This window comes from Trachypithecus francoisi, unplaced genomic scaffold, assembly GCF_009764315.1.
Source record: "Trachypithecus francoisi isolate TF-2019V2 unplaced genomic scaffold, Tfra_2.0 Lachesis_group10, whole genome shotgun sequence".
NCBI lineage: Eukaryota > Metazoa > Chordata > Mammalia > Primates > Cercopithecidae > Trachypithecus > Trachypithecus francoisi.
In genome coordinates this window covers 33,705,826-33,719,755 of record NW_022681455.1, presented here as the reverse complement: position 1 = coordinate 33,719,755, position 13,930 = coordinate 33,705,826, and the positions used below count along the sequence as shown (strand labels likewise).

Here is a 13,930-nt window from a genome sequence, read left to right as displayed (position 1 = left end):
ACAAGGTGGCAGCTGCTGACATTCTGCCCTGTCTGCAAGCTCTCCCAGCTCTGCAAGCTCTGCAAGCTCTGACAGCAGTTGCTCTTCCGTCTGAGGAAGCTGAGCGACTGCATCATCCCCCGACCACGTCGCCTCTGCTCAGCCCTCTTACTGGCTGTCATTCCAAGGGAAAGGCAGGAGCCAGGAGTCTCCGATGCAGCCCCTTGGTTACAGTGTCTGCTTTCAGCTCTGCCTCTGCTTCTCCAGGGTCTTTCTCAGGCAGTTAACCCAATATTTATCAACTCTCTCCCTGGGCCCAGCACTTGGCAGAATTTGTTTCTATTGTGTAAAAGTATGAGATGTTCCTTGCTGCTTAGTATTTGACAGCGTGGCTGGAGAGGTAAAGATGGACAGACAGACCCGTCCCACCCACCCCTCCTTGCTGACCACTTGTCCCGTGCCTTTCCAGTTCTGTCAGGCCAAGCAGAAGGCAGCCTTGCTGGAGCTGCTGCATGAACTCTACAACTTCCTGGCCATCCAAGCTGGTGAGTAAGTCACGTAAGTCCTGAGATGCCTCTTGTGAGAGCTATGGGCGGCTGACCCGGTTCATCAGGCTGGTTACTTACACTGCGGCTGGCGGGCGAGACCCTCTCTGGTTGTCTCCCAGAAGGCATATTCAGAAGCCAAGTCTCACCTTCTCGCCTCCCCACTCAGGCACATCTTTTATAAGCCTGTGTTGGAACAAAACACATTTGATTCTTGCTCCTCTTAAGGGAGGTCCTGGCCCGTGCACAGGCCTTCCTGCAGCTGTTCTCCCTTCTTGGGGATGCCCAGTACCTAATGCTTTGGGGGTCCGTGTTGGCATGGGAAGGGGCCAGGCCCCAGGTGTTGTCAGAATCTATGTCCTCCCCGCTAGAGGGACCTTCTGAACCAGATGGTTGGCTGGGCCAGGGAGAGGCCTCTTGCCTGTGCAGACAGCCTGTGTGGTGGGCCCTGGTGTCACATCTGGTCCTGATCACCATCTGCTTGTCGGACCTCGGACAAAGTCCCTGATTCTCTCAGGGTCTTCATCTCCCTGTCCGACCAAGGGCTCCTGGGTCTATCTGTTCTCTACAAATGAGAGTCAAGTGCTGTCCTCTAAAGGAGGGCATTCTCAGCTCCTCTGTGAAATGCCCCTGGAAATGCATCCAGAAGATGCATCCCCTGCTGTTTTATTTGGTGAAGTTATTCCTTGAGGCCAGAGATATCACCTGCATTATTATGTCCTCCCCGATGCCAGGCATCTAGGAGGCTCTCAAAATCACTTGCACGTGACATAGGTGAGTATCAGCGTATGCGCCTTGTGTTAAGTATGCTGGACACGGCCGGGCACGGTGGCTCGCGCCTGTAATCCCAGCACTTTGGGAGGCCGAGACGGGTGGATCACGAGGTCAGGAGATCGAGACCATGCTGGCTAACACGGTGAAACCCCGTCTCTACTAAAAAAAAAATACAAAAAACTAGCCGGGCGAGGTGGCGGGCGCCTGTAGTCCCAGCTCCTCGGGAGGCTGAGGCAGGAGAATGGCGTGAACCCGGGAGGCGGAGCTTGCAGTGAGCTGAGATCCGGCCACTGCACTCCAGCCTGGGCGACAGAGCGAGACTCCGTCTCAAAAAAAAAAAAAAAAGTATGCTGGACACAAGAACCAGACATAGCAGTTCTATCTTAAAGGACATTCAAGAGGCGCCTCTTACCTGTGGAGTCAGAGGACAGATCTTAGGATTGTGAGGTCAACCCTTGTCTAAGGTTTCACTAGGAAATTGGGGTCAGGTGGACTTCTCCTGGGCCCTCAGTCCTCAGGGTCAATCTCATGAGCATCAGCTCTTCTGCCTCCTTCCTCTTGAAAGTGAGAGATTGAGATGGTAGGGGAGGCATCGATGAGCACTTGGAGGAGAAACAGGTACTGGGGCTCCTGCTCACAGCATCATAGGAATTCCTCTGTATGGCCCAGGTGCTTGGGATGTCAATTCTGACCTAAGAGGGTGTTCTAAACCTTTGTGTCTCAATTGTGGTCCAAGGACCCATAGCATCCGCATCACGTGGGAGCTCACTAGAAATTCAGAATCTCAGGTCTCATGCCAAACTCAGTGAATCAGAGTCTGTATCTTAAGATCCCCAGGGGATTTGAGTGCACCCTGAAGTTGAGAAGCTCTGCTCGAAATTGGGTCCTAGGAGATATTTCTCCTCCATCCCACCCTCCATATGTGGTCCTGCCTTATGCCCTCAAGGGTCCTGGCATCTGTTGCCCTCCGACAAGCCTGGGGGGCCGCCTTGAAGGTACATATCTCACTGAGACAGGAGTGTGCCTCACAGAGGCTCCTTAGTAGTTCTCAACCCCTCCCCGCCTCTCCTGTTAGGGATCCGCTGTGGGCTGGGCACTGTGCAGGGCGTTGCAATGAGATGACTCAGCTCCAGGTCCTGCCTGCAGGGTGGTTGGGGTCTACTAGAAGAGACAGGCCACCTACCTCCCTGACCACTGGGTGATACAAAATGTGATTAGACAAGAATCAAGAGGTCAAAAGTTCTGGGCGGCACAATGCCTTTTAGCTGGAGCAGTCAGGAGAGCGTTACAGGGGAGGTGGCATCTGTGCCCAGATGGTTATGCGTATGTGGGGAAGGACAAGGCAAAGTGGCAAGAAGTTATATCTCGGTTGGGAAGCAGCACCTTCATGGAGGAAGGGGAAGGTGAGGGAGTGAAGTCTGGAAGTGTTGGTTAGGCCCCACCATAGATGGCCTTGGATGCCAGGCCACCAGAGCTCAATCTGGCAGGCAGTGAGGGCCAGAGAGGCTTTGAGCAAGGGAGTATCATGCTGAGAGCCAGGTGCCAGGAAGGCGAATGCGGCAGCAGCTTGAGTAGCACAGTGTCATTTAAGCAGAATCATTTTCAAGCGTTATTGGCAAAACAACTGGATTGGAAAGGGGAGAGGAGGAACTGAATCGGGAGGCCATTTACATGGTCCAGGCAGGCCTGGCAAGGGCAGGAAGAGTCCTGGTGGGAACGGGAGGATGCTAGAAGCCACCTGTATCTCAGGGGACCCCTTGGGTCAAGATCAACTTTGAAATAGGAGGATTTGGCTGTGTTGCGGGAGGGGGACAGGCTTCAGTTCAGTTTCAACATTTTAAAATATGACCTTCAGCTACTTCCTTCCCCAGCATGCAGAAATACAGACACTGGCCACCCGAAGTCCGCCAGGCTGTGCTGGGTCCAGGCAGTCAGGCCATGCACACGTTAAATAAATAGCGTGTGCGTGCCTGGCCCTGGACCCTCCCTGCTCTCAGGGAGTCAGGCAAACCACAGCACAGGAATAAGGACCAAGGGCTGTGGCAGGTCACTAAATGTGGGGCCATTTCATCAAACGAAAGACCCCCAGGGGCTGAGGGCTTCCCAGAGGAGATGGCCCCTGGGCTGGACCCGGGAGGTTGGGCGGGACTAAGCGGGAGGCTGCCAGCTCTATCCTATGGGAGCAGGCCTCCAAAGCCACTCGGGAGAGCTGCCCCTTGGCGTGCCGTGCTGAGGCCCCACTGCCCAGCACACAGACATCCTCTTCCTCCAAGGGGCCCCTCAAGACAACAGACCTGGCATTCCAGGTCGCCTGCCTGTGTCATCAGTCAGAATCCCCGTGGTGCCCATGGCCTCCCTGCCTTTCTTTTTTCTCAGGCTGTGTTTATTTATAGTGCCATTCCGGTACCTTCCGAAGCTATCTGTCTGATCCTTTTAGGGATCAATTGCAAAGAGACCTTGGTCTTGGGCAGCTTTTTAGTCATTTAATGCAAATCGCCACACTGCTTTGCAGGTCAGGTTTTAATGATCTGGAATCGATCCAAGCTAAGTGGCTTTTGATCTTGCTGCAGAGTGAAGATGCCCCACAGAAGCCAGGAGCTGCTGGGCCACATGCTCCTTATTAGAGCTGATGGCTTGATTCTTGCTGCATGTTTTAGTCTGTTTCAGAGTGATTTTTCCTCTTTGTGTTTGAGTGTGTGGTTTTTTTTCTCCTAGGTAATTTTGAGTGTGGAAATCCAGAGAATCTGAAAAGCAAATGCATTCCTGTTATGGAAGCCCAGGAATACATAGCGGTAAGTAGGCTTCGGTGCTTATCCATTCCTGGGAGGGCCTGGTGCTTTCCTATTGGTCTTTCAAGCCCTGTTGGGGTTTTTGTTTTTGTTTTTTTGTTTGCCTTGTGGCTTTTGTACTAGGCTACCTTAAGTTAAGGTTTGGTTTATGGCTTTTTGTGCTAGGCTTCCTTAAGTTAAGGCAGCCATGGTAGTGACTGCCCCAGAGCCAGGCCATGTGTAGTGGGGCGGCTCTCTCCTGACCTGCTGCACTGTAGGTGTGCCTGTTACCTGCTTCTCCCTTGGTTCACTTTGGTCCTCTTGCCTTCAGCTTTCGGGAGAAACATGCTGTCCCTTCTCTCCCTTATGATTACCATTCATACTGCCAGGGGGCCATTTGATTTCCTGTGTGGCCTCAAGATGGTAGATATAGAACTATGGAGCTGGCATTCCAGGTCGCCTGCCTGTCCAGTAACTTAGGGGTCATCTGGTTCCATTTGCATTTCACAGATGAAGAAACAGGCCTGGAGAGGGTCAGGGACTTGCCTGAGGCCAGACCACTTGCACTGGCCACTGGGCTCACCCACCGCCAGCCCCAACGCTGTTAATCGCTTTACCCCAAGATGAGCTGCCAGCTCTCTGGCCGGATGCTTCCATCCTCAAGAGAGTCATATTCTTTTGGCCGCCTCAGACCCACATTGTTTTCCTGCTTGTGCTTCCGCATCACCTCCTCTGGTTATAGCTTCTTCCTTGGCTTTCATCAACCCCAAATTTCCTTCCTGCCAGTTTGCTGTGCTTTTAGCAGAGCAGGGTTTTGGGGCTGTGGAGGACACGGGAGAGGGCTTCCTTAATCCAGCAGCAGAATGTTGTTCCAGCTGCTCCACCCAGACGCAGAACTAATCTTCTCCTGCGCCCTCCCACAGAATGTGACCAGCAGCTCCTCCGCCAAGTTTGAAGCCGCACTGACCTGGATACTGAGCAGTAACAAGGACGTGGGCATCTGGTGAGTGTGGGCAGGGTGGCGACGCAGCATGGGTGCCTGCAGCCACTGTCTTTGCTCATCACTAACACCCGTGCTCCGACAGAGCTGTCTCAGGTCTGAAGCTGGAGGCTGGGTCTCCCAGCTGAGTCATGTGGGCTAGGATGGAAATGGGGCAACAGAAGCAAGAATCATTTGGAATGCAGTGTAAGGAGCAGCTTCAAGATGAGACACAAAATTCAGGTGTTAGGATGTTAGCCTGGTGTTACAGCTAAATCCTGTCTCAAGTAACTCAGTCTGTGCCTTTCTCATTCATCAGTACCACATGGTTTATTGGGGAAGGCATTTTTCTGCACTTTCTCTCCTCGGAAGCTAGTTTTTATTTGTAGATGAAATTATTCTTTCTAAATGTTGGTTTTACTCACTATGGAAATCGCATAAGGAAATACTGGATTTTATTCTGACCAGGCAGTTTCTGCCTCATTTTAATCACTGGTGAACGCTGTTAGGAAAGATGGCAAACCCTTTCTTGAGGCTGAAAGGCTGTATCTGGAGGCTCAGCCCAGGGGGAGGGGCGTGTCAGCCAACAGCTAGGCAGCCTCAGAGACCTGTCCCCTGCTGGAAGAGCAGCATTACCTACCCCCTTCCCACTCTCAGTGTTTGTGGGGGTCTCTGTTCAGGTTATAGCTCTTGATATTAAAACATCCTCTAGAGTTTTGTTCTCTTCCCCTCTAATCCACCCAGATTACTAATTCCATCAGCACTGCATCCAGCAGAAGCCCCTCGGGTAGCTCAACCTCAAGCTGGATAACTGGATGCATGGCACGATTAAAATTTGTTGGCTTAAATTAAAAAAAAAAAAAAAAAAAAAGCTGCCCCGAGTAGCTGAGCAATTTTCCTGTGTTAGAAAAGGCGGAGGAGAATACGGATTTTATCCTCAACAGCAGCGCTCACTGAAGCTGCTAACACAGAAGAATGATGACACTCGCCTTTTCATGTTGGGGAAGGCAGCCCGGAGGGTGGCAGAGCTGCTCGCGATGACCATGTTGAAAGTGGGTCCTGAGAAATCGGGACACTTGGGATGCCAGCCATTCCAGCATGCAGCCTCAAGAGCATGATATTTTCGCCCTGGGTCACCTAGCTGGAAGAAGGCTCCGGTGTCCACACCTGTGCAGGTCCTGACACCTCCTGGCCAGAGAGCATGGTGGAGGCGCTGTGGCTGGGGTCTGGCCTCGGGGAGCCTGATGGTTTTCATTCCCCATGAGCCTCACGGATGCCCCATGATCTTTAGCTTAAACAGCTTATGTGCCTCCTCGCCACAGAGGAAAAGCGCAACCTCCCAGATTCTGTCCTTCAGTTCTTGCTATGCAATTGCAAAGCTAGTGATTCAGTAAACATTTCCATTTCTCTGTGCTGGGAGGTGGGAATCCAATTTACAGTTTAATCTCCTGCACGCTGAGAGAGGCTGTCAAAGACCTGACAGAGGGGGACGTCGCTTTAGCACTAGGGGTTCAAGCCTGCTGCCGTCTTTAAAGCTTTATTCATTCTAAGTAGCCAATGTGGGAAATTTCTGGAAAGAGTGCAGCCAGGATACCAAGCCTATTCTATGAGCAAGTAGAGGCCTTGCATCCCCTCCTTCCTTCGCTTCCTCCTGTTTGAAGTGGGGTTTGTGCTGCCTCTCCTTGGAACTTTCCAACATGTTTAGAGCCCTGTGTCCTGTTTCAGGTTGAAAGGAGAAGACCAATCTGAATTGGTGACGACCGTGGACAAGGTGGTCTGCCTGGAATCTGCCCGCCCCCGCATGGGTGTTGGCTGCCGCCTGAGCCGGGCCCTGCTCACTGCTGTCACCAACGTGCTCATCTTCTTCTGGTGTAAGTCCTCGGCCGCCTTCCCTCCCCTTCTGTGCAGTCAAGCGCACTCCTAGGCATGAATGATGAGCTATAGAAATTCCAGGCCCGGAGGGTTCATTTCTGTCTAGTGAACCTGAGGTCTGTCTCATAAAACAGAGGAGATGAACAAGTCAGCCTCTGCCCTGGGTTGTCTTTACCTTTGGAGATTGGTGGCAGGAACGTGAGGATAACTAGAAAATGTCCTTGATTCAGGGCAGATTTCCTAAGCGGGAGCCTGGCCTGAGCAGGAGCTGGGCCCCACCCCTTCTGGGCTCTGCAGGGATCCCAGTGTGGACCAGCTTCGAACAGGAGGCACAGTAGGGGCTTGGCCTAATTTTACTTCCTGAAAAATGTAAACATCTCATGGAGAGCTGCAGATACCTGATGAAAGCAAGAAGGACTCAGGGTGCTGTGCTGAAAGGAGGACACCAGTCTTACCTCCTGACATCAGGGGCCGCCTTTGAGCAGAGACCTCAGGGCGTCTCTGAAGGCGAAAGGCCAAGTCACAGAAACCATGGCTCTCCAGAGATATTTGGAGCTACAAATCACAGACCGCCTCAGTGTGCACACAGCTCCCTCCCCCACGCCATCAGGCACAGAAATCATTATCGGCAGCAGCATCTCGGAATACAAAGGGCTCCGGCATGTATATATGTATGAAACACCGTGTTCTGGTTCACAAGGGAGGAGATGAAAGCCCCAGAATGAGGTTGGGAGGAGCCGAGATCTGGACAGCTGGGGATGCCGCTGCGGTGACAGCCGGCGGGAGGAAGATGATCACTTCATAGTCTGTCCTCCCTCTGCATTTCTATATCTTTTGTTTCTCACATGCTGGTCCTGAGCCTGACACGTAGTAGGTACCCAAACCCATGCGGCGGATCCCCCACAACCTCCATCACAGCATCTTGTCCATGGTGAGACCCACTGCCAAAGGAAGTGTGAGGGATTAACAGTGTTTTGTTCCCTTACAGGCTTGGCTTTTTTGTGGGGGCTCCTAATTCTCCTAAAATATCGGTGGCGAAAGTTAGAAGAGGAAGAACAGGCCATGTATGAGATGGTGAAGAAGATTATAGGTGCGTGGCCCCCTGGTGAAAAAAGGGTTGCCGACACCAGCCAGAAGGTCCTTGCCCTAAACGGTGTGCTCTCTCCTGCAGACGTGGTCCAGGACCATTACGTGGACTGGGAGCAGGACATGGAGCGCTATCCATATGTAGGCATCTTGCACGTGCGTGACAGCTTGATCCCTCCACAGAGCCGGTGAGTCCCTGGCTGGGGCGCTGGGTGTGGGGTGAGACGGGGTCCCACCCCACTGAGCTCCACAGAAGGAAGCCCGGAGCCTTGCATCCAATGTCAGCCGAGGGCAGTGCAGACCCCAGGGCCAAGAGTGGTGCTGCTCCCCCTCCTGCTGCTCCCCAGCATGCTCGGCTCTTTATAGCAGGATAAGCTAGAGAAGGCGTATGAAAGCACGGTCCCACACCTCCGTAGAGAGAACGCTGGCAGTGGTGATACCAGTTGGGAGACTTTGGGCTCCAAGTAACAGCAGCCCCCTCCCCCAGGGCACAAGTAGTGAAGGGTCTCCTCCGTCTCTGTAAGTGGAAGTTCAGAGCTGCATGGGCTCCAGGCACAGAGCAGTCAGGTCTCCGGTTCCATTGCTCTTGTGATTCTCATGGTCCCACACTCCTCCATGGATGTTAGCAGCGGACTGGGATCCCCATGGTTGCAGATAGTGGCCAACAGCAGCTGGGGCACTGTCCGCCTTGTCACAGAGCAGGGAAAGTGGGCCTCCCACTACTCTCAGAAGCAAGAGAACATGTTCCCAGTCGCCCCCAGTGACATACTCCTGGAGGCTCTATTGACCAGAATCTGTTACGTGTCTGTTTATGAATCAGTCACTGGCAAGGAAAAGGAGATTGTTTTTCAAACTTTCTAAACCATGACCTGCAGTCAAAAACACCTGTTACCTGCAACATCATGGTCCAGTTCCCACACACCCATGTGCACACTCATGCATGTACACGTAACTGAAAGCCAAGTTTCACAGCATGAATGGGGTCAGCTCCCAGGGCACAGAGCTTCATGGGAAGGGGTGGCAGGGCCACTGTCATGTGCAGCTGCAGGTGCCTTCCACGTGGGCTGTGACTGCTAGAGTTGTATACCGGGGTCCTGACAAAACCGGGCTGGGGGAGGGCAGAGTCCCAGGAGACAGCCAGCAGGACCTCCCGCGTGTTGGCTCTGGTTGTGGTCCCTCCCCAGCAGACTCTTGCTATGGTTTCTGGCCAGATGCTATTGTCTGCTGCTGGGTGATGCTGAGAGCTCACCCTTGCTGAGTGCTTGCTGGGAGCCGGGCTCTGCTCAGAGCTCTCCATGGGTGCACACTCACTCACTTGGTCCTCACCATGGCTCACACACACAACAGAAGTGGCCCCATTTTACACATAAGGAAACTGTGCTCAGGAGTCCCATGGCTAGTGGCATTTCTGTGCTCTCACCACCATGCTCTACTGTCGGCATCATCCCTATCTGCATCCCAAGAGGAATCAGAAAAATAGAGCCTTTAGCAGTCTACTTGAAGTCAGCCACACTGGCTCACACCTGTAATCCCAGCACTTTGGGAGGCCAAAGTGGGAGGATTGCTTGAGCCCCGGAGTTCAAGCAAGACCAGCCTGGACAACATAGCGAAACCCCATCTCTACAAAAAATACACAATTAATGGAGCATGGTGACATATGCCTGTAGTCCCAGCTACTCAGGAGGCTGAGGCAGGAGGATCACTTGAGCCCAAGAGGTTAAGGCGACAGTGAGCTATAACTATGCCACTGCACATCAGCCTGGACAACAGACCAAGACCTTGTCTCTTAAAAAATAAAAAAAGGTCCATCTTAAACATGAAGATACTTGGTGCCTGTCATGCTCACCCCACCCCTGGAAAGGTGGCAGGCAGGAAGTTTAGGGTGAGCAGACTCAGCAGCATAGGCTGTGCTTGCTCTGAGAAGCGCTTGCTGTTGGTTTCAGCGTGAGGCCCTCTACCTCCCAGGGAAGGCCACTTGGGGTGCTTGAACTCCCACCTAATTCCTGGCCCTGAGCATCTCAGTCAACCTGTACCACAGTTTCTTTATCCTTAAATGCAAGTGATCCCGCTGCCTTGCACAGGGCTGTGATGAAGAGACTGTCATTCATTCATTCATTCACTTCCTCCACAATGTTTATTGAGCACCTACTACATGCCAGACACTCTACTGGGTCACTGGGAGACAGCAGGAAGTGGAAGAAACAAAAATCCCTGCCCAGCTGGAGAATTTGTTCTCAGGAAGGAGACAGATGACAAGATGCATAAGGAAAAGATGTGATATTAGGTAGTGACAAGCCCTAAGGGAAGGGGGGTTGGTATCAGTGTGGTGGCCTCAAGGTTCATTAAGTCAGTGACTAGTAGCCTGGCACGGTGGCTCATGCCTGTAATCCCAGTACTTTGGGAGGCTGAGGCACGTGGGTCACCTGAGGTCAGGAGTTCGAGACCAGCCTGGGCAACATAGTGAAAACCCGTCTTTACCAAAAATACAAAAATTAGCCAGGTATGGTGGCATGCGCCTGTAATCCCAGCTACTCATACTCAGGCATGAGAATCACTTGAACCCAAGAGGTGGAGGTTGCAGTGAGCCGAGATCATGCCATTGCACTCCAGCCTGGGCGACAGAGCGAGACCCTGTCTCAAAAAAAAAAAAAAAAAGGAGTCCAAGGCGGGCAGATCACAAGGTCAGGAGTTCAAGACCAGCCTGGCCAATATGGTAAAACTCCATCTCTACTAAAAATACAAAAATTAGCCAGGCATGGTGGCGGGCACCTGTAGTCCCAGCTACTCGGGAGGCTGAGTCAGGAGAATCACTTGAACCTGGGAGACAGAGGTTGTAGTGAGCCGAGATCGCGTCACTGCACTCCAGCCTGGGAGCCAGAGTGAGACTCCATCTCAAAAAAAAAAAACGTCAGTGCCTAGCACGTGGGCATCATCCAAGGGTAGCCATTATGCCTTGGGCTTAGATGATATTCCACACACATGTTCACTTAAATGAGAGCATGAGACGGCATTGCAGCTTGCCTGCAGCCGGAGCTACCACCCAACCCGTCGTGCATTAGCATAGACACCTAGAGCTGCTGCCACTCAGGTAGCCAGCCCTCAGGCTCAGATCCCCGTGAACCCCAGACGCCCATGCCATTTGCTCTCTTAACTCACCTCCCAAGCTACCCAGTCAGTCCAGGCCAAGCTCCCTAGGTCAAGGAGACATTGGCTAGCCAGTCAGGTCTGCCCTGTAGATGAGGGCCTGCTTGGGAAAGACTGAGGGAGATGAGAAGAGCTGGTTCCGTCGGAAAAGCGGGGAGCTGATTGGAGCAACTGACCTGGGAAGGAGGGACTGGAGTGAGGCACTGCCCACTCAGCACTGGCCGTGCTCAGGGAGCCAGCACCTCAGAGCTCAGTCCCCAGGGAATGTGTGGCCTTGGCCAGACCACCAAGTGTGGGCTGCTGAATAGGCCCATGCGGTTTGGTTGGTGGCAGGTCCTGACCCCTGGGGAAGCCCTAGCCCCCTCCCTGCTTCCTGACTCACTGGCCACCTCCGTTTGTCCTCCCCTTCTGCTCCCATGCATACACTCAAATTCACTCTCTCTCCACGTGTGGGATCATGGGGAGGTGGTCTGCAGTGATGAGAAAAGGCCGGGGGCTGTGCATCAGGGTTCACAAAGGAAAAAGATCAAAGTGACCCTCCCCATGGCTTTGGAACTTTCTTGTCCAGTCTGGAAGGGGTGAAGAATAGATGAGGGGAGGCTGTCCATGGGGGTGCAAGGCTTTAGAGACCCAGTCTGGAAGGGGCAAAGAAGAGATGAAGGGGAGGCTGTCCAGGGGGGTGCAAGGCCCTAGAGACCCAGTAAAGAAGGGACTCTGGCCACTGAAGGGGCCCTCCCTTGTGGCTCTGGTTTGCTAGAGCAGCTCCAGCTTCTTGGCCTCCCCCGTCTGATGCTTAGCTCATCCCATCCCCTGGAGTGCTGTGGAGCTTAGATGAAACAGCCCAGTGCTCACTCTTTAATGAGCCCACCCGGAGCAGCATCAAGATGCAGTCGGCGGGGGTACTGGAACTGGCTTGGCGAGGGCTGCTGCAGGCAACAGGTCCCAGCAAGAGTCAGTTAGCCTAGCACAGCCCTGCACACCTAGAGACCTGGGGGTGCTCCAGACACCTCGGCCCTTTAGCTCCCTTTAATTGAATGTGTTTGGATCAGTAAAGGTGGAGGAATCATTTCTCCATGGCCCGAGACGTTTTTCTCCTCTGCAGTTGTCATGTTAGTACCTACCAGCTTTTCCTCCCTTATGTAAAGTCCATGCTGGAGCTTGGAAATGTGTCCCCTTTATAGGAAGGGCATCCACAGGCTGGCTCACCTCAGCAGTGTCAGGCAGAGCCTCATCCCTCTCATTGCAGGAGACGCATGAAGCGTGTCTGGGACCGAGCTGTGGAGTTCCTGGCCTCCAATGAATCCCGGATCCAGACGGAGTCCCACCGCGTGGCGGGAGAGGACATGCTGGTGTGGAGATGGACTAAGCCCTCTTCCTTCTCCGACTCAGAGCGATAAGCCCCAGGCAGGGACTTGTTCCCGGTCAGCCTGTCCCAGGACAGCCCACTCCAGGGGCACGAGAGGGTCACCAGGCCTGCTGGTGCTGAATTCACACTTGCCTTGACTTTCAGCCTTGTCCTGACATGATTCCAAAGGTCTGCCAGACTCTTCAGAGGAGCTCGGCTCGGCTTGGGCTTCCTTTAAAGGGAGGGGGAGAAGCCAGGGTGACGACCCAGACTCTGTCCTGTTTTGCTGGCAGAAACGGGAAGAAGGGTTTAGTTTTCATGAATAGAAAACAAGAGCAGCAGCTGTCAGGCCCGGCAGACAAGCATGGGGCCAGTGGGCTGGGGCGTGGCCACGCCTGGGAGGTGGGGCAGGGATGGTGTTTTGGGTGGTGGGATGGGGGGCAGCTTGGTCCATGTGCCTTCAGGGGGGTGTTACCTGGGAGCTCAAGGGTGAAGAAAGAAAGCCTGTGCTCTGGCTGGCTGGGCCTCTTTATCCTGAAGGGGGAAGGTGCTAGAAATTAGAACAAGTGACTGCAGGGGGACCGTCTAGAAACCAGGCCTTGACACGGGCCCTCAGGTCAGGAGTGAGCAGCTGGTACAGCCTCCTGGGAGGATCCCGAAGTAAGGACGGGCTGAGAGCAGAGAGGAGGGTTGGGCAGCCCCAGGGTGGGCCTGCCTCAGTGTTGCTTCTCACAGAAGCCGCGACTCTAGACCAGGCCTGCAGCCAGAACGCCGATTCCAGGAGCTTGGGAGCCCTGTGTCAGGGCCGAGAGCCTGGCACTTGCTGTGTGCGAAGATCGCCTTGCTTTACTGTGACCACAGCCCCCACCCGGGGCTGTTTAACCAGAACTTCAGCGCAGCCGGCGTTTCTGTTACCCCGGCCGCGGCTCCGGGCGGCGGGAGAGACGCAGTGGCCGCAGGCTGCCCCCTGCCGGCCACATGGGAGCAGCGTCCGCGCCGCCGCCCACCGGCTCTCCCGCCAGCTCCTCAGCCCAGCTTCCTGGGAGGCAGGCTCCAGAAACACCCCAACGGGGGCCCTTATGAAGTGCGAGAAGCCTCTCCAGCGAGTCTTTTCCCGGTGTGTCCTCATCTGCGGCAGCCAGGAGAGGGGGGAGCAAACAGGAGATGCCACAGCTGCCTCCAGAAACATTAACCACCTCTCTCTGGTCTTATTGGTATTTTTTGTTTCCTTAATAAAGCTCCAGTCTCCCTCATTTGAGCAATACTCTCATTTCCTCTGATGTCTGGATGATCGGCAGGGCAGGAATCTGAGCGCTGGCCCCGTGGTGAGGCCATGTTCTCATAATCAGGCTCCAGCCAGAAAAATAAGAAACACTGCAACAGGCTTCAGTATCAGGGCTGAAACTGCTGGATGAATAAACTATTTATTAAAAATGGA

At 53.7% G+C, this 13,930-nt stretch overlaps 1 protein-coding gene across 1 annotated transcript in view; it reads left to right on the top strand.

The window, feature by feature from the left end:
• Positions 1 to 13,930, top strand: part of LEMD2 (LEM domain nuclear envelope protein 2) — an 18,231-nt gene extending 4,301 nt beyond the window's left edge. The window contains exons 3-9 of the mRNA XM_033216824.1: positions 449 to 524; positions 4,014 to 4,090; positions 4,990 to 5,069; positions 6,771 to 6,916; positions 7,906 to 8,007; positions 8,089 to 8,191; positions 12,394 to 13,930. Of these exons, the coding sequence (XP_033072715.1) occupies positions 449 to 524; positions 4,014 to 4,090; positions 4,990 to 5,069; positions 6,771 to 6,916; positions 7,906 to 8,007; positions 8,089 to 8,191; positions 12,394 to 12,544 (735 nt within the window). The 3' untranslated portion in view covers positions 12,545 to 13,930. The remainder of the gene's footprint in view (positions 1 to 448; positions 525 to 4,013; positions 4,091 to 4,989; positions 5,070 to 6,770; positions 6,917 to 7,905; positions 8,008 to 8,088; positions 8,192 to 12,393) is intronic.